The sequence below is a fragment of the Danio aesculapii genome, chromosome 16 (assembly GCF_903798145.1).
Source record: "Danio aesculapii chromosome 16, fDanAes4.1, whole genome shotgun sequence".
NCBI lineage: Eukaryota > Metazoa > Chordata > Actinopteri > Cypriniformes > Danionidae > Danio > Danio aesculapii.
This window is the reverse complement of record NC_079450.1, coordinates 48,550,269-48,575,358: the sequence shown is the minus strand read 5'-3', so window position 1 is coordinate 48,575,358 and position 25,090 is coordinate 48,550,269. Positions and strand designations below refer to the sequence as shown.

General features: G+C 37.5%; 1 protein-coding gene across 1 annotated transcript; it reads left to right on the top strand.

The window, feature by feature from the left end:
- The first annotated feature begins 5,428 nt into the window (after positions 1–5,428).
- Positions 5,429–23,782, top strand: stx12l (syntaxin 12, like). Its single transcript, XM_056475560.1, has 10 exons — positions 5,429–5,467; positions 5,828–5,938; positions 6,944–7,013; positions 11,399–11,498; positions 11,593–11,730; positions 15,427–15,470; positions 17,671–17,767; positions 17,972–18,044; positions 18,158–18,240; positions 22,841–23,782. Exons 2-10 carry the CDS (start codon positions 5,833–5,835, stop codon positions 22,931–22,933), a joined length of 804 nt encoding a protein of 267 aa, XP_056331535.1. The 5' UTR covers positions 5,429–5,467; positions 5,828–5,832; the 3' UTR covers positions 22,934–23,782.
- The last annotated feature ends 1,308 nt before the right edge of the window (positions 23,783–25,090 follow it).

Here is a 25,090-nt window from a genome sequence, read left to right as displayed (position 1 = left end):
GCCCCTGAGAAAGGACAGAGTGAGGGAAGGGGGAAGTCTTTAAAGAGGTCAAAAGGGAGATGCTGGGGTCATATTGATGACAGAGGAAGGAACTTTGAAAGAGAATGAGAGGTGATGAACGACTTGGAATGATAAGGGAAGAAATGGCGAGTGAGCAAGAGAGAGAGAAAGATGCTAACTGAAGAGAGATGTTTTATCAATGAATGACACAATGAGAAAAAGTGGGAATGCACTATGACCTTTCAGCCCACTGGCTCAATGAAGACACAAACAGACTGTTTAACTGATCCGATAATACTGCCACATAACAACACAAGGATTACATATATCATATATCAGAATAATGCTTAACTTCCATTAATATCTATTCTTTCTAATAATTAAAAAATATATATCGTACATGTTTAAACATTCTTTCAGATACATAAATAATTAAGTAAGCTTTAGTACAAAAATATAAATATAATCTCAAATACTTATTACTATTATAATACATAATAATTAATAACATATATTTATACATTTTAATGCATTACTGATCGAAATTTTCTGATCAGTTGGATATTTTTGTACTTATTTTATTCATCCGGGATGCATTAAATTGATCAAAAGCTTTTACATTGTTCCTTCAGCTTTCTATTTATCAATTAATACTGAAAAAGGCTATCAAATTTTCTATTAAAAATTAAGTAGCAAATCCTATTGAAACTGTGATAATAATAATAATAGTAAATTGATAGGAAATATATAATATATAATATAATATATAATATAATAGGAAATGTTTCTTGACTATGAAATGGGCATATCAGGACAATTTCTGAAAGATTGTGGCACCGATCCCTGCATTTTAAAATATACTCAAATCAAAAGCTTACTCTAAATTTGAATGTTTCCTTTGCAACATTAATCTTGTATTGTATTTTCATTAAAAGAAATTAAGCTTTGGTGAACATAAGAAGCTCCTTTCAAAAAATAATAATAATTTTTATTATTAATAAATCAGAATTATTAGCCCCCCTGAATTATTCGCCCCCCTGTTTATTTTTTCCTCAATTTTTGTTTAACGGAGAGAAGATTTTTTCATCACATTTCTAAACATAACAGTTTTAATAACTCATTTCTAATAACTGATTTATTTTATCTTTGCCATGATGACAGTAAATAATATTTGACTAGATATATTTCAAGACACTTCTATCCAGCTTAAAGTGACTTTTAAAGGCTTAACTAGGTTAATTAGGTTAAATCGGCAGGATAGGGTAATTAGGCAAGTTATTGTATAATGATGGTTTGTTCTGTAGACTATAGAAAAAATATAGCTTAAAGCGGCTAATAATTTTGACATTAAAATGTTTTTTAAAAAATTAAAAGCTGCTTTTATTCATGCCAAAATAAAACAAATAAGACTTTCTCCAGAAGTAAAAATATTATCAGACATACTGTGAAAATTTCCTTGCCATCTGAAATTTTCATCATACACTAATCTTTGGTGAATTAGCTTGTCAGATGGTGATGTTTCCTACAATTTTGTCAAAGTGCTTACCATATTATTTTACCACGAAGTGTTTATTTACAAATGTGCATTTAAACTGTAAATTGTTACTTGATTATACATAAAATAATCAGCTCATTTAGGGGACAAATTCTGGACTAGTAACAAATTACTATTTTGTTGTGGGGTAATATGTTATACTACTTAAATAGAAGAGGTTCACTTCTTACATTCTTTGGCCTATCCATGTCGCCCTCCAGTGGGTATATTCTGTGTTGCTCGTGGGCTTCTTTTTAAATACCTTAAGGTGTGAGAGGAAAATACGATAGACGTTATAATGACACGCTCTTAAATGTTGAATGATATCATACTATTATCAGTTTTATAGTCATTAAAGCACTGATACGTTATAAAACAAGTGCGTATTAGAATAGTTTACCTCAGATAATGCTCATTTTGCCATACATTACTTACCTTTCGTCGTTTCAATGCAAAATTATAAGAATCCGATTCAAAAATATTAGTTTTCCTGTGAGCGTAATTGTGTATGCTCATTTTTAACACTATTAATTAAGTTGGGACCACCTTGAAACTATTGTTTGTTTGTTTTTTGGTTGTCAAAGCAAAGAACTTTGGTCAAAATTAAGTTATTCGTTGCTCAAACAGCGTTGCGGCACCAAGTAATCAGTTTGGCACAGTGACCTCTAGTGAAATAAATCGCTACACACGATTCCCTGATAACCAGTAGCGGTAAAATGGTTGAGCTTTTAAGGGATAGTTCACCCTAAAATAAAAATGTTCTCACAATTTACTCACCCTTCACTTGTTCCAAACCAGTTTGACTTTCTTTATTCGGTTGAACATAAAGGAAGATATTTTGAAGAAAGCTGGAAACCTGTAAGCATTGACTTCCATGGTATTTGTTTTTCCTACTATGGAAGTCAATGGTTAGTCAGTCGAAATATCCTCTTTTGTGTTGAGCAGAATAAAGAAACTCATAAAGGTTTGGAAACACTTTTGGGAGAGTTAATAGTCAGTAAGTTTTTATTTTTGGGTGAACTATCCTATAAAGTTTATCGTTATTTACCGGCTGTTTGGAGCATGCTGTAAAGTGGGGGCATATCCAGCTAAAAGACAGCACCAGTTAGAGTTATGACAATTAACAAACTGAACTTTCACCAGAACATCTATAGCCACTGAATGAAGAAGAAAAGAAGAGGAATTGTTTTTTGTACAAAGGTCTGACTTTGCTTAGACAAAAGTCTTGTCACAACGTTGTGACGATTTAGTTCTCTTTGACTCATTGGATGGAATCAGTGTTTTATTTGCAAATGTCTTATGTTTTGCACATAAGTCTAGTTCACATCTTTGGATGGAAACATGGCTAAAAAGAGCAGTAAAAAGCAATGTGTAGGAATTCTGTGTTCCTCTTCTGAGAATTGTAACTGTATAACAATGGTCCTAACAATGAAAACTGTCAGTAAGTCTTTCATGTTTTGTTCAAAATGCTACATAAATTGCAACAAAAAGTCTCATCCTTGTAACAGTATAGCAAATAATTAGCTCTTTAACTAAGCACTCCAAGCTATAAGCCCTTGTGTGACTGAAGTCATGTGATGAGAGCCTTGTGTGAGATCTATTATCCTATGAAAGTCATGAGACAGGAATCTGACTTTGCCAAAGAGCCTCTTTCCTATACAGACTTACAGTATTAGACTATCTTATCATTAGTATGTGCAAATGGGTTTACCTATTTATTAGTGCAGTAAAGATAAGACCAACTATTGTTACAGTCACAGAAAGAAACTACAGTAAATAATGTTTCATTAAAAGAGGCGACACAACTGTACTGCATAATTAATAAAACACAGTATACAAAGAGGAAAGTCTGTGACGCACGCACATAAACCGTCTAGTATGAATCCTGCCATTATTCTGGAGAAGGCATTTAGGTGGCAAAAATGTTGACATATCATTGCTGTTCTATGAAACAAACGTTATCTTCCTCCAGGGGGCGCCCTGTGGCTCAAAATATTTGAGTCATATTTAATAAATTGGACAAAAAACACATAAAACTAATATAGATTTTAAAATTACTTAACACTATGCTGTTCATAAATCATAAAACACTCTGATCATCCCCACTGAAAAATACTATAATAGTTTTTAGTGAATACTAGTGTTTTTGAACCATACAATAGAATTAAAATAATAATTCTACATAAAATGTATATAATTAATGTGGTAATACAACAGCAATATAACAATATATATATAACACCATTATATATATATATATATTTATATATATGCACACATTCACCGGCCACTTTATTAGGTACACCTTATTAGAACCAGGTTGGACCCCTTTTGCCTTCAGAACTGACTTAATCCTTCACGGCATGAATTTCTGTCCATATTGACATGATTGCATCACGCAGTTGCTGCAGATTTGTCAGCTGCATATTGATGATGTGAATCTCTTGTTCCAGCACATCCCAAAGGTGCTCTATAGGATTGAGCTCTGGTGACAGTAAAGGCCATTTGAGTACAGTGAACTCATTGTCATGTTCAAAAAACCAGTCTGAGATGATTCGCGCTTTATGAAATGACGCGTTATCCTGCTGGAATTAGCCATCAGAAGATAGGTACGCTGTGGTCATAAAAGGATGGACATGGTCAGCAACAATACTCAGGTAGGCTGTGGCATTGACATGATGCTCAATTGGTACTAATGAGCCCAAAGTGTGCCAAGAAAATATTTCCCACACCATTACACCCCCACCAGCAGCCTGAACATTTGATACAAGGCAGGATGGATCCATGCTTTCATGGTGTTGACGGCAAATTCTGATCCTACCAGTCGAATGTCGCAGCAGAAATCAATAATCATCAGACCAGGCAGCGTTTTTCCAATCTTCTATCGTGCAATTTTGGTGAGCCTGTATGAATTGCCTCAATTTCCTGTTGTTTCTTAGCTGACAGGAGTGGCACCTGCTGTGGTTGTCTGCTACTGTAGCCCATCCGCCTCAAGGTTGGATGTGTTGTGCGTTAAGAGATGCTCTTCTGCATACCTCGATTGTAAGTGGAAATTTAAGTTACTGTTGTCTTTCTATCAGCTCGAACCAGTCTGGCCATTCTCCTCTGGCATCAACAAGGCATTTGTGCCCACAGAACTGCCGCTCACTGGATATTTTCTCTTTTTTTCGGACCCTTTTCTGTGAACCCTAGAGATGGTTACGAAAATCCTAGTAGATCAGCAGTCATGCCACGTTCAACAACCATGTCATGTTCAAATCACTTAAATTACCTGTCTTTCCCATTCTGATGCTTGGTTTGAACTGCAGCAGATCGTCTTGACCATGTGTACTTGGCCTAATGCAGGTGTACCTAATAAAGTGGCCGGTAAGTCTATCTATCTATCTATCTATCTATCTATCTATCTATCTATCTATCTATCTATCTATCTATCTATCTATCTATCTATCTATATCTGTATGTCTGTCTGTCTGTCTGTCTTTATATATATATATATATATATATATATATATATATATATATATATATATATATATATATATATATATATTACTACTGTGGCATTCATTAACAAACAGTTATAAATAACCTACTATAATATGTATGATACACTTGAATATACAGTAGTAGGCTAGACATTTTCACATGGCGGACCTTAGCGCTAAAAAAGTAGGCAAGAATCACATGACATTGGTTATGGTCCAGCGTGGTTCTAGTCAATAATTACACATTATAGAAATTATAATAACATTAACATTAAGCGACATTAACAAAGCAAATAAAAGAAATACATTAAATTAGACCCGTCGAAACAGAAATCTAAGCCCCGCCTACCAGTGTCTGGCTATGATAGTTTGTTTCCTTTCTATTCATTTATTCAATTTCTGTGAGAGGAGCAGCGCATCGCCGCCGCATCTGAGCATCACAGTCAAGGTATGCGATTCATTCTCACACGTTTTGAAAACGTTCGCTTTGTTTACATTCGTGCAAGTATATTTGCATAATTTCAGATGTACATAATTAGTCCATATTTTATTACAGCGACAGGCCTGCTGAGCCATTACCGACCTGAAATGTGTTGCGTTGCGTACGCAGTAGCCTACATTTTCCATTTCTTTCGGGTTTAATCATTTACGTGTTTTATCTATTGCTATTTTCAGAAATATGTAACCTGTATATATAACATATAGTTTATACATTAGGTCTTACATCATATATTTAATTTGCGAACACAGTTAACCCAAAGTGAATGTGATTTATGGCATGTGATCATGCAGCTGTGTTGTTTTTCAGTCATCATGTCTTACGGAATGATGGACAGCAGTCACTCGCAGTCACAGCCGAGAGATTTCAACAACCTCACGCAGACATGCAGCTCAAACATCCAGAAAATCACTCAAAACAGTAAGTAGATATATTACAGACACACTTAAAGTGAACGTACAAATGAAATGAATGTAGTTTCATAGTTTACTAACCCTGAAGATACCTTTCTTCTTTCAGACAAGCGCAAAAATAATAAAAAAAGTTATTTTCTGGCTCATTTTTTCTCCACAAAGCATACATACACATCAATTACAAAAAAAGTAATCCACATGACGACTCCAATCGGTAAAGATGGTTTATGTAGTGAAGGAATGAGTTTTGACAGGAAAAATATCCACATTTAATGCTTCTTCGGTTTGTACATTCTCAAGGGAATTATGTATTATAAACCTAACCCTTACTGTAAATTATTCCCAAAATCAGAGGGGATTAATATAATGATGTAGATGTACATAACCCTAAATGTAAGCCTAAACTTAACATAACTGTAAACGTATTCCTTAAATCTGATTGGTTAATTGGAAACCCAGTGTTACTTTATAAATTCACAAGACTAACCACAGGAGCATAGTGGAAATCTTAAGTTAGAATTTTGATAGTTTTGGATATACTGTACATTTGTATTATTATTATTCATTTTAAAATTATGCACGTTTATGTCCTACTTCATATGCGATAACTTGGCTCTTACTGTATGTCAATACAATTTTTTTCCCTTTAGAGAGCATTGAATAACACACTGGAGTGGTAAGCGATATGGATTATTTTTATGGATGGATGCACTTTTTTAAGCTTCTTAAACTGGGGCAGCATCAAAGGCTATTAAAATATGGGAAGAGACAGGATCATTTTTAAAATAACTGTGTTTGTCTGAAAAAGAAAGGCATGTTGTATATCTAGAATGGCTTCAGGGTGAGTAAATTATGAGTTATTTTTTTACTTTGGGATGAACAGTTCCTTAAGAGAAGATTGCATTCTCTATTATATCTTTCATTATTTAGTTTGAATAAGTATAAATGCATTTATGTGTGCCTGTGAGTATATAATTTACCATTTATAATGTCTCACGTTTTCTGTGCATAGCTGGCCAAATCAAGAGCATGCTGTTCCAACTTGGTACGAGACCAGACACACCTGAACTTCAGGACAGACTGTGAGTGCCGTTATTTTCATCACATCAGAGCCACAACTGTGTGTGTGTGTGGGGGGGGGGGGGGGGGGTGTACAGGTTTATGTGGTTGATAGCGACACTAAGTTGTTTAATGACTAAAGGCCAGTACACATCAAGTTGACACCCAATGACTAGAGCCGGCAAAACGTAACTGAGTTGTTGCCTCGCTGTCTGATTCGGTCTGGACCAAAAAGCTGCTCATTCTGCACCTGTGTGACGACATGTCCACACTAACAGAGAGCTATGTGTTTTCCCATTCACAATGGGCAACCTGAACTTACAACAAATGGCTCGTTTCCACTGACTGGTATGGTACGGTAGAGTACGGTTCGGGTCGGTATGGGTCACCTTTATCAGGCTTGCGTTTATGACAGAAAGTTTCGGGTGACGTTATTCTCGCTCGAGGAAATGTCTACAAAAAAGCTGTATGGGTCGCTCACATATCATATGAGAAGCTCTTCTCACAAAACAGATGCTTTACACACACAAATACTTGTGTAGAAATGTTTATTGCTAACTTTTCTATGAACATGGGTTGATTATAACTGCAGATCAATGACAGTGCGAAACAGCCTACTGTAGCGTCTGTAATTATATTAAATAAATAAATGAACATATATAAACACATACAGCCCCTTACAGTCTCCGATATGTTACCAACTACAGAAGAACTACACACAGCAGACATTTTGTCCATATTTAGGTTCAAAAACAACACAAAATATAGCCTACAGTCAGTGAAAACCTCTCATCTGTGTCTGTAATTTTCAGCAGCACATGTAGCCTCAGTTAGACAGTAATTCCATCATTCCCAGTTCATATTAGTCCAAAACGTGAAGATAATAAGTTATACATGGCATTTTGTTCATGTTTGCTGAAAAATAATGTGCTCCTTTTTTCCGGCCTCTCCTTTGCTTTTTCGTGCTTCACTCTCGCGTTTGTCAGTGTCTGACAGGATCGGGTTTCAAAAACACGTCAATAATCAAGCGCAGGTTAATATCATCAGCTCAAGAAGTTTGTGATTTCAGATATAATGTTATACGTGCGCGAGCACAAGCAAGAAAGCGAAACCGCTCAACCATGGCTCGTTATTATATGTATATATAATTCCGCTGTAATGTCTCGGCTCGTCGGCTGTGTATTTCAAACATGGCGGGTTTTTTGTTTTCATTCTGGCTTGTTGCATAAGCGAATGATGTATCTCTGTAAACCAATAGCGATCAGCTGTGCGTGTGGCTCCACCTTTTGGTACCTTTTCGAAAAGGGTGCCAAAAAAGTGGTACGGTATGGTTCGGTTCGGTACGCCTTTTGACAGTGGTAACGGCCATAAAAGCGTACCAAGCCAAACCTTACTGTACCGTACCACTCAGTGGAAATGGGCCAAAAGACATACAAAGCTCAGTATCACATTAATTGTCACTCACTCTTAGTTTTTTCTTGACTAGTATTGTTTACTTGCTTTGTCATTTCAGTACATCACACTCGTGCTCTGATTCGTTGCTAAATAACCAGTCAGAGTGCTCTCTTTAGCAGATGGATGACACTGATTTGACATGCTGAATTGGGCCAATGAGCTCCAATGTTAACCTGACAGGAGGCAATGTGTGGAACACACCAAACCAACGAAGCCCAACGGCCGACTGTCGGCTTGGTGTGTCGTGGCCCTTAGTTGTACTCTATTAAGGTGTTTTATTTGACATTCAAAATTTGCCATGGGGTTCCTTTGAGGGTTGGGTTTAGGGGTAGGGCCATATAATGTTGTTTTTTTACAGTAAAATTTACATTATGCCCATTGTATACAATGTATACATGTATGTCTGTGTGTGTGTGGTGTGGGGGGGTGCATATTCATTGGAGACACCATGTGACTTTCTGAGTGTAAGATGAAAGAACAGTGGTTACAGCACAAATACAGGTACAGTGCATCTGGAAAGTATTCAAAGCGCTTCACTTTTTCCACATTTTTTTAAAAATGGAATAAATTAATTTATTTTCTCAAAATTCTACACACAATATCCCATAATGACAATGTGAAAAAAATGTTCATTGTTGCCAATTAATTAAAAATTAAAAACCTGAAAAATCAGATAGGGCAGCAATTACAGTCTCAAGTCTTTTAAAATATGATGCCACAATCTTGGTACACCTGTCTTTGGGAATTTTTGCTCATTCCTCTTTGCAGTACCTCTCAAGCTCTATCAGATTGGATAGGTTTAGATGTGTACAGCCATTTTCAGATCTCTCCAGAGATGTTCAATAGGATTTAGATCTGGGCTCTGGCTTGGCCACTCAAGGACATTCAACGAGTTGTTGTGAAGCCACTCTATTGATATATTGGCGGTGTGCTTTGGGTCATTGTCCTGCTGGAAGATGAGCTGTCGCACCAGTCTGAGGTCAAGAGCACTCTGAAGCAGGTTCAGGATGTCTCTGTACATTGCTGCATTTTATCTTTCCCTCTATCCTGACTAGTCTTCCAGTTCCTGCTGCTGAAAAACATCCCCACAGCATGATGCTGCCACTACGCTTCACTGTAGGGATGGTATTAGCCTGGTGATGAGCGGTGCCTGGTTTTTTCCAAACGTAACGCCTTGCGTTTACTCCAAAGTGTTCAATTTTAGATTCTACCACTCTACCATACAGGCCTGATTGGTGGATTGCTGCACAGATGGTTGTCCTTCTGTGAGGTTCTCCTCTCTCCACAGAAGAACACTGGAGCTCAGACAGAATGACTATCGGGTTTTTGATCACCCTGACTAAGGCCAGCTCTAGGAAGAGTCCTGGTGAATTTTTGGAGAGCAGCAGAAATGTTTCTGTAACCTTCCCCAGCTTTGTGCCTCGAGACAACCCTGTCTACTGACAATTCCTTTGTCTTCATGCTTGGTTTTGCTTTGACATGCACTGTCAACCCTGGGACCTCATATAGACAGGTGTATGCCTTTCAAATCATGTCCAATACACTGAATTTTCCACAGGTGAACTCCAATTAAGCTGCTGAAACATCTCAAGAATGATCAGTGGAAACAGAATGTACCTAAGCTCAATTTAGAGCTTCACAGCAAAGGCTGTGAATACTTATGTACATGTGATTTTTCAGTTTTTTTATTTTTAATAAAGTTGCAACAATTTCAAAAAACCTTTTTCACATTGTCATTATGGGGTATTGTGTGTAGAATTATGAGGAAATAAATAAATTGAATCTATTTTGGATTAAGGCTGTAACAGAAAAAGTTGTGGAAAGGCTGAAGTGCACTGTATAGGTGAATGCAAGAGTGTATGGGTGTTTCCCAGTGTTGGGTAATCCCTGCGGAAAACATATGCTTGATAAGTTGATGGTTCAATCTGCTGTGCCGACCCCTGATTAATAAAGGGACTAAGCCGAAAAGAAAATTAATGAATTATCAAATAATATGCAAATGTTTGTGGGCGACACAGTGGCTCAATGATTAGCACTGTCACCTCACAGCAAGAAGGTCGCTGGTTCGAGTTCCAGCTGGGCCACTTGGCATTTCTGTGTGGAGTTTGCATGTTTTTCCCGTGTTCACGTGAGTTTTCTCCGAGTGCTCCAGTTTCCCCCACAAAGTCCAAAGAAATGCACTATAGGTGAATTGGATAAACTAAATTTGCCGTGGTGTATGAGTGTGAATGAGTGTGTATGGATGTTTCCCAGTACTGGGTTGCAGTCGGAAGGGCATCAACTATGTAAAACATATGCTGGATAAGTTGGCGGTTTATTCCACTATTCATTCGCTCCCTGATGAATAAAAGGACTAGGCGGAGTTGTGGATGTGGAGTTCTCCCCGTGTTGGCGTGGGTTTCCTCTACAAGTCCAAAGACATGCGCTATAGGTGAATTGTGTTGGCTATATTGTCTGTAGTGTATGAGTGTGAATGCAAGAGTGTATGGGTGTTTCCCAGAGTTGGGTATCCGCTGCATAAAACACTCATCATTAATTCTAAATCATTAATTCTGTTTATTTACTTGAGTAAATGTGTGTAAATCTAAATTTATTAAGTTTTTAAATAAATTACAGTAATATTATTGACTAATATGAAAATGTTGATCTGATTTATGTACAATGCAGTTTGTATAGTAATATTTTTTGTCTTTTAGTAGAGATATTATATGAGAAACTTGCTTTGTTTACCAAATAAAGTGGATCTAATTGGATTTGCGTTTTAAAACTTAAATACAAGTTAAAAAGATATTATTTTTTGTTTCACATATTAAGGTTTTAGTTATGATACTCCCAAAATCATTCTCCAGAAATCCGCAGATTTCTACCAAAATTCTGCGCAGAAATTGCAAAAAACGTCCACAGATTCCGTCTGACCCTACTGATGGCATAAATCTCTTTGTGTTGTAAACAGCCAGCAAGTGCAGCACTACACAAACCAGTTAGCAAAAGAGACCAATAGGCATCTGAAAGACCTGGGCACTTTACCACAGCCACAATCCCCTTCAGAACAAGTGAGTATACAGTACCCCCCTCCCCCCCCCATTATCAACCTGCAGCTCTCCCCCATATTGACCAGATGTGTTAAAGCTAATGCTCTTTACATAGCGTCAGCAGCGGATTCAGAAAGACCGGCTGATGAATGACTTCTCAGCTGCTCTCAACAACTTCCAAGTGGTCCAACGGCGAGCTGCGGAGAGGGAGCGGGAATCAGTTGCGAGGGCACGAGCTGGATCCAGATTCCAGGTAACAACTGAAAAATAAACTCAACAGCCACGCTATTTTATATCGTACTATATGCTTGAATTGGGTAGGACCCTGTTTTGCCTTTAGATCTGGACTAATTCTTTGTAGATGAGAATTTTTTTGTAGAATTCTTTGTAGGGATGGCTGACACGAAACTGACATTTTGAAATGGTGTTGAGATCCCGAATCACAGATGTTTCAAAACACTGCTCTAAAATGTTTCGAAACACCTAGGTCACGTGACTAAAGCAAATCAAAGGATCGGAAGCTACACAAGTATTCCGATACGACACAGCAATAGCATCAGATGCAGCATATAGATTTTTTGGCACCAGGTTAAACTTTCTGACATCTTTACGGCATTCACATACATTAAGTAATGTACACAGAGTGACGTTCTCCAAAATGAAATGAAAAATAGACTTGGACCTATTGGAGTGTGTGCGCTGTTGCATGCAAGGTTCGTATATTTATAAATATATATATTTAAATGAGCCACCGTGTCGCTCAGACTATAATTATCACAATATTTTCTGGTATTTATTGTGATAACGATATTAAAGTCAGCATGAAATCAAAATTTACTCTTCTTATTTTTATGTATGTATTAGGGGTGGGCGGTACACCGGTGTCATAGTCATCACCGGTGTGACATTGCGCCACGACATGGATTTTCTAATACCGTCAATACCGTAATAAATCAATTATGCACCTTAAACGGCTGCATTTACATCAATAATAGCTAATTCTAAATAATAAGGCATTACATTTTCTTCAAACGTTCAGTTGTGGTCTGAATACATGTCCTTATACTACAGGGCTCGAAATTGCAACCATTTTGGTCGCATGAGCGCCCGAAATGTAATCTATGCGCCCTCATAATATATTTGGGAGCATTTGTGCGACTGAATATAATGGTTGTAGTGCAATCTGATTTGATTTTCTCTAAAAACTTGCTGAATCGCTCTACCCTGCCGCAGTATTGGTTCGTATTAGCTGTCAATCACTCAACGCTTCCCGCTGTCAGATAACAGGGAGCTTTTGTTACTGCAGGAAATGCAAACGGCTGAAGAGTGAAAAGTGCACAGGTTTGCAAACCTCACCTAAAGTTATAATAATAATGGCGCAGATGACAGCGATCATGACATGAGGTAAATGTTGATCCACCAGCTGAGATCAATCGAGTGTTTTCGGAGAAGGTGCCCGAATCTTGATGCGTTGCATTCACCGCGTGTTCAGCGCAAATGTCCGCTAAATATAAAGTCTAATACTGTACACATCATCGCCAAAGAAACTCGCCTTTACTAAGTTTACACTGAAACTACAGCTCATAACAAAGAGCGGTATTGCGCCGGTGGTCATCATGAGAATCCTGCTCTGTCTGCTTATAAATTGGTGCGGCTGACTTGCCTGCTTTATTCCAGAAACACAGAGAAATGAAGATCAGCTCATAACGAGACTGAGCATTTAAAATGACCCAAACCGAAACTTTTGAGTGATAGAAGTGAGACTTTCTTTTGTCTGTTCTTCCTTGAGATGTATATTATTTTGCTATTTAAAGTAATACCATGATATTATACCGTCACCGTTCAAAAGATGAAAAATACCGTGATATTAATTTTAGGTCATATCACCCACCTCTAGTATGTATATAATAATGCTTGTTATAAACAATGTATGTGTGCACTTTATGATTTTGTAAAAATTTATTTGCCTTCATAATCTTTAATCAACTATAACATTCCCTCCCCCTCGAAAAGAATTTTTGTCATTTCTTCGTATTTTAGGTGAAGTTTCATAAACTAATTTCGAGAGGAGCACGTGATATGATTGAGCACGTCTGGCCACTCATCTGTAATCAGTAATAATCCGATCAGAGTGATCCTAGTTTACTATAAATGGATCATTTTCTCCCTACTGCTCTATCTTCGTTTGGAAGAATCCCCCTTCCACCCCATCTACTCCTTTTCCTCCCTTTTCTAAAGGGGGAGCTCTCGAGACATACCTGATCTCGGATCTCCTGATATGCTTATCGACCGGGCGGGAGCCCTGGGCTCAAATATCTCAGAGCTCAGGGTTCTCTCCCGGGACAGCATGCCAAACCTGCTTTATACACCAAGCATATCTAAGTGGGAACTCTTGAAACTATTCTGCACATGATTGGTGATCTCTTAATGTTGTTTTTTTTAGGGGGTGTAGTCCCAACTCCAACACTCTTTATGCCCATTTTATGTCATGGTAATGAAACCCCTAAAATTCCCAAAGGACGAAATCATGCACCACCAGCGGCGTTGCTAGACATAAAGATCTACAATTGGGCACCCCCCCCCTCAAAAAAATTATACATATATACATACATACACACACATATATATATATATATATATATATATATATATATATATATATATATATATATATATATATATATATATATATATATATATATATATATATATATATATATATATATATATATATATATATATATGTATGTACTGTATACACAAAAATATTTATTATAAATAAATAAAAGTATTATTGTTATTATACAATCATTTTTTTAAATAACAGAAGTAAATCCTAAATGTAACTAGAAAACAATGTTAAGACACAACTGAAGTGATAATCTAAGATCATTTACTAAATCTTTTGCATGAATATTATTTTCATTTGAATGAAACTCTATAGACAATACTATAGAATAATCTGTTGTCTTAGACTTGATACATGGCAGAGAATTAGGTTTATTAAGTTTTACCTTTCTGACTAGTCATCCCCCCTTTTTGCTTCATAAAAAATATAAATATCAGTAGTAGGCATGCTAAGTAAGATCACCGTCATATTGTTTAAACTTTAGTTTTGTCGACTTGCAAAACTCACTGTGTGCTGACACCTCTGCATAGAAGTCTGTTACGACGGTTTCACAACGCGTGAGCAGCAAGTAGCCTACTTTTTCGGCATGCAGCCGGGACTCGCACTGAGATAGGAGCAAGGTCCAGCAGGAGCGTTGTGTGAGGCGCGTGGGTATGGTTTTCTGTGCACACGGGGAGATGTCAGCTTGTTTTTTGATTAAATTACATTGCTTTTACCAGTGTTGGTTCGGTTGCACAGAGAAAATAACGTCTTAATTTTGGAATTACCAGTCTTAATACATTTGCATATGAAGTAAATCATATCTCAAAGCATTTACTGGGGCACTGGCAATATTTACTGGGGCACGTGCCCCAGTAAATTAGGTTTAGCGACGCCCCTGTGCACCACCCTAAATTTTTTCTCAGTTCAGAAACCTTTTCAAGTGTATGTGTGACACGATACCAGAAAAAATGGCATCATTATAGATAAATAATTTGAATGTTTCAAATTTATAATATTAGAAAAACAGTAAGTGAGTACTCAGCTGACCTACTACTTCTGGAAAGACTTTGAAGTGTGCTTCCAATGGACACTTAAATATCCTGTGAGGCCACGTGGTAGAATTTATGAATGAGAGTGAAGGTCATGTGACAATGACAAAATGGCAGATGAAGTATGTCCGGATTTCAATCATTATAACCACATTCATACTATATAGAATGGACAATTCAGGAAGTACATTTAAATACAAATACAGTATGCTACCTACTCATGAAGTATGTGATTTAGAATGCATTTAAAGTAGTTTTCATTCATTAAAAAAAGCCTTTTATTTTGCAGGTGGATGAGCTCAATCAAGATGAACAGCTTGTGACATTTGAAAAGTAGGTTCAGCTTATTTGTTGTTTGTGACATACTTTTGTCATAATTGTTGACTCAGAAGCCGTTCCCAACCCATGAATCTTACTATATATATATGTATATATGTGTGTGTAATTTGCCCCCCACCAGTGACGATATATTAAATTCAGTTCACCTTTATTTGTATAGTGCTTTAACAATGTAGATTGTGTCAAAGCAGCTTCACATAGAACATTATAGTAAATTGAAACATTGTAGTTCAGTTTTTAGTGTATAAGTTCAGTTCAGGTTAGCTCAGTTCAGTGTGCTTTAATAATCACTACTGAGAGTCCAAACACTGAAGAGCAAATCCATCGATGCGCAGCTCTACTGATCCCGAACCATGCAGGCCAGTGGCGACTCAGACATTATCAGGAAGGCTATTCCAGAGTTTAGGAGCCATGAATGAGAAGGCTCGACCTCCTTTACTCGACTTTGCTATTCTAGGTACTACCAGAAGTCCTGAGTTTTGAGATCTTAAAGAGTGAGTTGGATTGTAGCGAGACAGAAGGTTGGTTAGATAAACAGGAGCTAGATTATTTACAGCTTTATATGTAAGAAGCAATATTTTAAAATCAATACAAAACAGGCAGCCAGTGTAAGGAGGATAAATTTGGGGTGATGTGATCCTATTTTCTAGACCTGGTAAGACCTGGCAGCTACATTTTGTACTAGCTGAAGTTAATAGAGGATGCTGGGCAGCCAGCAAACAGAGCATTACAGTAATCCAGCCTAGAAGTCATAAAAGCATGAACTAGCTTTTCTGCATCTGAGATGCATAGCATACTTCGTAACTTAGCGATAGTTCTCAGGTGAAAGAAGGCAGTTTTGGTGACATGGGATATATGATGTTCAAAAGTTTAATTGCTCTCTAATATGACACCCAGATCTTTTATAGTAGAGCTAACGCTAACTTTGTATCCCTCTAATTGTAGGTCGAGTTGTGAGATCTGCTGTGTACAGAATTTAGGCCCAATAAGTATACAGCCATATCACACTGCTACAAGTGTAAAATTGCATTTATACAACAGTTCGACGGCATAATCATGTGTATAAAAAAGAAAATCCAACACAGAGTCTCAATAACCCTTCTTGTATGAGGAACTACTTTTCAACTACTTAACTATTATTCTTATAAATTTGCATTGTTGCAATCTAAACAAATACATTCTCACCTAAAAAAGCATCAAAAGTATATTATGTTGTCTAACAGCTGCAATATTGGTCAAACTGTAGTGAGTTGTTAAGTCCCTCTTTTGTTCTAGTGTGGGCGGAGTAATACACAAGAGTGAAGAGGCTGTACCAGTGCTGATATTGCTTTAATAATATCACATGGCTATCACCAGACAGAACTGTTGTTTGTATATATATATATATATATATATATATATATATATATATATATATATATATATATATATATATATATATATATATATATATATATATATATATATTAATAGTAAAAAAAAATAGCATGAAGAAAGAAAGAACCATCCCAAATGACATGGGGGGAGGAAAGTTACTGTATCAGGAAATGTAAATAACTGAACTGAAAGTGAACTAATGCTTTAATGTTAACTCTAATCTGCCTTCATACATCATTTGACCCTAAACTGAATCCCCTCATGAGCTTCACAAACAATATGCATAATAGGTTGCTTTAATGTAAAATAAAGTTTAAAATACATTAATATCAGTATGTTAGTCTTTAGGATATCTATAAGCTAGTGGGCTCCAAAAAACAGTGGCACAAATCACATTTACTAGATACAAACATCTAAAGCCTGCAGTTTGTCGCTTCCGCCTAAATGAATCAATGATTTTCTTTGACCTCACCTCATACTTCAGTCTCTCATCAAATCTACTGACCAATCAAATGCTCTCTACATGCCCCACCCCCATTAAGATGCTTTTCATTTGATGCATTTGATCTCAGTCACTCTCACTGACAGAACTGTGATTAAACTAAACGCTATTGGCTGTTTTTTTTTAAAGGAGGAGCTACTATATGTCCCGCCCTATCTTCATTTTTCAGTTGAGATTATGTCTAACATCAATTTAAAAAATGCACATTTCAAAGCACTTCATGGGGTCTTTAATGTGTATCTTTTTTTAGTAATACAATACAATAGTAAGAGATCTGAAAGCTGAAATATTCCTTGTTTTCTTTTATTTGAAAAGGAATGAAGGCTGGAGAATGCAGACAGAAGAGGAGCCTGTCACAGAAGAGGACCTTGAGCTTATTAAAGAAAGAGAGACCAATATCCGTCAGCTGGAGGTGAGCACACCTTGCATACAAAACCCAACATCAGCAAACAACAATAAGAAAAAATAATGTCCTAAAGATTCATATGCATTCAAATACTTTTTTTTGGCTTGCTAATTTCTAACATTATTATTAAGTCCATTGTGTCTATGGTAGTTTTAAATTTTTTTTTTTATTAAAGTATTATGTCCCAACTGCTTTCTTGTCTTGGTTCAGTCAGACATTATGGATGTGAATCAAATCTTCAAGGACCTTGCTGTAATGATCCATGACCAGGGTGACATGATAGGTAGGTTGGTCTACTTATTTCTAAACTGATTTAAAAAAAAAAACATTTCAACATTTTTTCACAGTTATTGTCTTTTTGTCTAAACCCTGGTTTTGTCATGTCATCATACACAGATAGCATTGAAGCCAATGTGGAGAGTGCAGAGGTGCATGTGGAACGAGGGGCCGAACAGCTCCAGCATGCAGCATATTATCAGGTATGATAACCATACCTGAGTTATATGACATTCATTTCTTTATATATACAGAGGTTGGACAATGAAACTGAAACGCCTGGTTTTAGACCACAATAATTTATTAATATGGTGTAGGGCAGGGGCTCTCAACCTTTTTCACTTCAAGGCTCTCCTCCTTCTGCAAAAATATTTTGAAGACCCACCTGTCTGAGATTTTCTCTTAAGCTGATTGTCTAGAGAAAGTGCTTATTTTAAATCTTTATTTATTAGGAAAACATTTTGCCTTCTACTATTATTCTCTTATTTTTCGACAGAATTCGAAAGCATGGCAAAAAAACTGCTGCTGCTTTGAATTGGCCTGAGTACTTTTCATATATTGATCTACTATTCATATCCATTCAAAATAAACAAAAAATGTAAAATACAGTAACAACACTCTAAATCTGTTGAAAAACACCGATCTGAAGGCGGTTGGGTTTGCATCTGGACAATATTATTATAGGAACAGGGAACAGCTGTTCACTACTGAAACACCACGAGTCTCGCTAGATCCTACTGTATGGGCGCACGTCCGTTATAAAACACTCGCAGGACATTAATTTGGACAACTATGCGAACATTTGAAAGTGTTCACACAAAGAGACCATGCATAGTTTTTGTAAGTGAACAGACTTGTGTGACTCTGATACAGTACGAGTCACAGACGTGAGGCACGCACGAGCTGGTTATTATAACTCTTATCATTGTTACCTTTAGATTTGCATGACGTTTTGTTTTATACTTATTTATTTATTAACTGAGACTGTAGTCTTAGTTGACGTGCAGCAGTTGGAAGTTTAAGCCACAATTATGTCTGTATTTAACAATGAGGCTGTTTTTGCACCGAGCCTGAAGTAATAAACCAAATGGAAAATGCCATTACTTCAATCATTTTAATGACATATTTAATAATGAAATCAAATACTTATAGCATTATATTTAAGCAATATTAAGCTGTGGGCCTCCAGGAATTTAAACTGTGGCCCTCCAGGAATTGAGTTTGAGACCATTGGTGTAGGGCCTCCTTTTGCGGCCAATACAACATCAATTTGTTTGGGCAATGACAGCTACAAGTCCTGCAAAGTGGCTAGAGGGATGTTGAGCCATTTTTCTTGCAGAATAGTAGCCAGGTCACTACTTGACCTGTGGAGGAACACGTTTTCTGACTCACTTCTCCAAAACACCCCAAAGTGGCTCAATAATATTTAGGTCTGGTGACTGTGCAGGCCATGAAAGATGTTCATCTTCACATTTATGTTCATCAAACCACTCTGTCACCAGTCTTGCTGTGTGTATTGGTGCATTATCATCTTGACACACGGCATCGCCTTCAGGATACAATGTTTGAACCATTGGGTGCACATGGTCCTCCTGAATGGTTGGTCCTTGGCAGAGATTCGCTTATCTAGCATAATTATTGGGCCTAGAGAATGGCATGATGCCATCAACAGTAAAATAATTTAACATTTTACCTTTTCCCAACAGGGAAAACCAGCAACAATCAAGAATGCATGATTATATGGATTATATGTCATGGCTTTGCAATCACAAAATGTAATGTAATGTAATTATAATGGAAGTCAATGGGTCAAAAACAGCCACAAACATAGCGAAAGGGTAGTACATTTGGCAAGAGTGTATTGTTGATTTGTTTTTAATTTAAAGCATTTTCCCAAAATATGTGTCAGATTTGTCACCAAAAATTATTCTATGTGCTGAAACACAGAAAGTTGTGACCAAATTAAGACTCAAAATCACCCCAGAGTTGATGAAAATGTCCCCAACATAATGAAAATATAATGAAAATACAAAAACAGTAATACTGTGAAATACTACATGTTTTTAAATTGTTTACAGTGAATTTGACCAGTAATGTACATGTACATGCACATACTTTGAATTGTTTTTGCACTACTTGGTTTGTCCACAAGGTGTCGACACTGAACAGGGTTGTTGTTTCATGGTTTGTAGTGAGACAAAACATAAAACACATAAACTCTGAAAGTGTATTATAAGATATTAATTGAGTATGCAAACATACGCAAAAAAATGTATATGCTTTGGGCCTAGGGGTGTGTTCACACTTATATGCATTCATGGTTTGTTTGATACACAAACACACACACAAACACACACGCACGCACGCACGCACACACGCACACACGCACACACACACACACACACACACACACTCAAATACGATTAAGAATCTAACGAGACCAAAAACTGGTGTATATGTTACAACAGAACTTACTAAGTGTGAAGTAGACCAGATTTTTTCAGTGTGGTCACATGTTGTGACATCAAATGTCATCAATTGTCAACGTTTTGCACCAAAAAAACTGTACAAATGACTTTGTCTTCTTCCAGGCGAACAGTGGGCTAATAAAGTTGCTTTTACGTGTTATTTACAGTTTACAGTTGTTTATGTCATAAACCAGATGTGTTGTATCAGACGTGATCAAGGCCCAATCCCAATTGTTTTTTTACCCCTTCCTCTTGGCCCTTGAAACACCCGCACCCGTCATCACATGTTCTTGCGAGCTCTTGCTTCATATGAGTTGGACGACGGCAACTAGTTATTCCAGGTGCTTTTTTTTTGGTATGGATCTTCAGGAAATCACAGATGGCAATGATATCATGGTATCATAACGATTTAATGTGGCAATAAGATCGTAACTGTACTGTGTATTTACATCGGGCCATTTATGTAAACACTTATTACTTTTTTTTGTAAAGAAAAAAACATTAACATTATAGCAGACACTGTAAAAAGGTCATTCCCAGCCGCTAGACTTTTCTGACAGGGTATTCGTGTGTCATCGAGAGACAGAATGTGAAAGTATGTTGTGGGACTAATATATAGGAGTTATTTTTATGGATTATAGATAGCGAAATGTATGGTTCTTTTATCGTTTTTTTTTTAAAGCATGACCATAAAACACAAGCGCTGTTATGGATGTATTAAACATGTGCTTGTTTGTTGTGAAAATTCTTAATAATGCCAAAAAATACAAATTTGAGCATCTCCTGACTCGCGTATGCAGCCATGTTGCCTTTGTAGATGGTGTATTCTGGGAAATTTTTGTACCCCTTGGTTTCTAGTGTGGTCCTGGAAAATGTCTGTTTCAAGGGCTGTCTAGTCCTTCCCCTTAGGCATACGCCTTCAAGCTAAAGAGAATTGGGACACCCCTACCCCTTCATGTGAACGAGGGGTAGGGGTAAGGGGAAGAATTGGGATAGGGTCTAAAGAATGTCATGGTTGCAATCCAGGTTCATTCTGAAAAAGTAGTCCCGTGGACGTTTCTGGAGGCCTCGAAATACGTCCCGGGAGGTACGTATTTTTGCAGTTTTTGTTTTCGCGAATCCTCAGGAGGCCGCTGCTTGCGCTTTTTTGTATCTCAAATTTCTCTCATGAGTGTCGTTCGCGCCTGCGCTGTTCTCGCGTAAACCCACTAGAGGCCGCTGTCGACAGAGCGTCTGGCTGAATGGCTGGATGACTGACTGGCCGGCCTAACCCTCCTCATTCCCTAAACCCAACCAATTTTATCGATTGACCCGCCCACCCACTTACTTCCATAAACCCAACCAACGATTTACAAAAGCTGTCCAGAAAAAGAAAAGCCCTCATCTGATTTTCGTTCCCTCGTTTTCGGATTTTACCGCATTCTCACCCTGTTATTTTATTTTTTCGATTCTGTTTTTGTCTTACCTGATTTCTGAAACCGCTCTTCCCCAGACTCGAACCCCATCGTCATCGTCGTGACCCTCTCCACTCTGCGTCTCAAGTCCACTGACATACACGACGAGCTAACTGGAAAAACATGTTGTGGAAAGCCCTCCACACGGGGTAAGCGGTCAGCCGGTAAGCGCGAAAAGGAACGGCGTCACTCCACCCCGTAGCATTCGTTTTAAAAAAAGAAATGCAGCCAAACATACCCCCGGCTACATAATTCGTGGTCTCCAGAAACGTCCGCGGGACTACGTTTTCAGAATGAGCCTGGATTGCATGATTTTGTCAAGTATGGTGCGATCCTGGATTAACATCTATGTTGATCCTGGAACATCATTTTTGTTCGAAAATGTAATCGATACCTATTCCCTACCCCTAAACCCAACCATAACTGTAAAATATTCCCAAAATCAGAGGGGAATAATAGTAGCATAACAATCATGTAGAAGTGCATAAACCTAACCATAAGCCTAAACTTAAGATTAATTCTGATTGGCTGATTGCAATGTTGTTCCAGGAACAACATAGATGTTAATCCGGGAACATGTCCTACTTGGTAAAATCAGGTTGGCGGGGCCTAAAGTGGTCTTGAACACCTTGATTAGTTGGATCAGCTGTGTTTGATTAGGGTTGGAGCAAAACTGTGCAGAGCTGCGGCCAGATATCGAGTTTGAGACCTATGATCTAAAGCAACTGACAAATGTGAGCAGTCCTTAAGAGACTATTTTAAACACATGAAATAGTCTTCAAGCCTTTAACCTTTGGTGTATGTTACAGCTACATATTCAATCTCTCTGTACTGTTTTGAACTGCTGATTTTTACATTTTTTAATTTTTTTTACAATTTAGAGAAAATCCCGCAAGAGGATGTGCATTCTGGCTCTTGTCCTGTCGCTAGTGGCCACCATCTTTGCCATCATTATTTGGCAAGCAATCAGATAAGATGAGAGCAGAATCTGACCAACGCTGAGGATCCAACTGCAGTGTGAGTGAATGACGTTTATGTGTGTGTTTATTGTGTGTGTGCATGTGCAGGCACATATTTAAGACAAATGAACTTGAATTTCTGTAGGAATGGCTCATAAAATCTTTTTGACCAATATCATCTCTTCTTATCTGTGCCATTTCTTAAGCTGCTTGATTGCACTTTATTTTAAAATATTAGAAGGGTACTCACTAGGGTTGGGCCGATAGACGATGCCATCATCCATCGCCGATGGTCGATAGACAACATGATGCTGAGCCGGCATCGTCGATTTTCCGCCCCGCCCCTGTCACAACTCAGGCCCGCACACTCAGGCCCCGTTTACACTGATACGTCTTAGTTTTATAAATGGCAATTTAGAACGAAAATGATCCACATACACACTGTTTTACCTGGCATTTCTGAACAGCCCTCCATTTACTGAAAACGCACACCACGTGACCACACACACTGTCATGCACTCGTCTGAGCTCCAAAGAGCAGTGCAAGTCAGACAGTTTATCAAGGATGTACCGCTGGATCGCGTCTCACTTTAGATGTTAAACGTGTTATTTAATTCATCTTGTCTCTATCCAGGGCTTTACATTAACACCCGCCAACCCGACAAATGCAAGTAAGACAGACACTCCCGCTAGCCACTTTGGCTGGTTGAAAATAATTTTCCCAGATAATAATTCTTAAGGGCAAGGTTCGACAATAAGGATGGTCCAATATGCATGCAAAGGCGATCTTAGAATTGAGAAGCAACACAACTGACAAACATAATTGAGTTCGCAACTTCGTGCGAGCAAACAGCTGTTTATAACACGTGCGTGCTCCCGTTTCCTTTCGTGAAGCAACTGTGTCTAGAAACACAACTGATGTGATCTTAAATAGACTAGACCAGGGGTGTCCAAACTAGGGCCTGCGGGCCATCTGCGGCCCATAATCAGTTTTGTGGCGGCCCATGTGGCTTTTTATAAATATTAATAGAATCTGGGCCGCTATACAAAAATGAACGTAATTCAATAAATAACCACCGGGTGTCGCTATCACGTGTCTTCAATTAGGCAGCAGTTCCTGTTATGAAGTAAAACGAACCGAACAAACGGAAGGAAACATAATTGATAATCACGTTTTGGTGAGCCATGGCACAACCAAGAAAAAGGAAAATCAAAAGTGAGTGCAGGAAATTTCAGTCACGTTGGGGCAAAGAATATTTCTTCACAGATGTCAGCGGAATAAGTGTCTGTTTAATTTGCCAAGAATCAGTTGCAGTAATGAAGGAATATAATATTAAAAGACATTATGAAACAAAACATCAGGCCTTCAGCTCTTACACTGGTGCCGAACGAGATCATAAAGTAAAACAATAAGCAGCTGCCCTATCAGCTCAACAACAGCAGTTTTTTTCATGCTAATAAAGGGCAATAAAATTCTATGCTGGCTAGTTATTAGGTAGCTCAGCTAATCGCACAACACGGGAAACCCTTCACTGAAGGAGAATTTATAAAGGAGTGTCTGATGAGTGTTGAAACTGTAATTTGCCCAGAGAAGATTCAAGATTTTAAAAACGTAAGTCTTTCTAGAAACACAGTTGGACGACGAATTAAAATACTTCTATAATAATACACACACACACACACACATACATATATATATATATATATGCGTGTCTGTGTGATGTATATAAATTTTGGCCCGGGACAACGGGGCTTTTTTTGCATTTGACCATCGGCCCAAAAAGTTTGGACACCCCTGGACTAGACAAAAAGTTAAGAACATGCACCCACAGTCTTGCTGCTTTCAAGATTTCCAGAGTTGACTTATTGTAAGCAGCACCAGTTGCTTTCACTTTAACCATTCTTTAAACAGATTATTTATGGGTCTAACATTACCCGTGTGTGTGTGATCATCCTTTCATTATCACACGGTATGTTTTTTACCTGCTTTCTTTTGCGTTAATATGGTTTAATTATCATTTTTTACAATAACATTGCTTTAATGGGAGATTAACTGCCCATTTATTTGTAGTTAACTGCTGATCTGGGAGCTTTAGCCAGGACAGATTACTGTGCATATGTTTTGTTAAATAAAAAGTATAGTATACAGCTATATTCTGCGTGTTTTGACAC

What these genes read in the sequence shown, in the direction of transcription:
- stx12l (XM_056475560.1), top strand. Translation starts at nt 5,833, where the DNA reads ATGTCTTACGGAATGATGGACAGCAGTCACTCGCAGTCACAGCCGAGA. An exon ending in CCTGAACTTCAGGACAGACT is followed by an intron (nt 7,014 to 11,398) that starts GTGAGTGCCGTT and finishes TGTTGTAAACAG; the next exon opens with CCAGCAAGTGCAGCACTACA. An exon ending in CAGCTTGTGACATTTGAAAA is followed by an intron (nt 15,471 to 17,670) that starts GTAGGTTCAGCT and finishes TTATTTGAAAAG; the next exon opens with GAATGAAGGCTGGAGAATGC.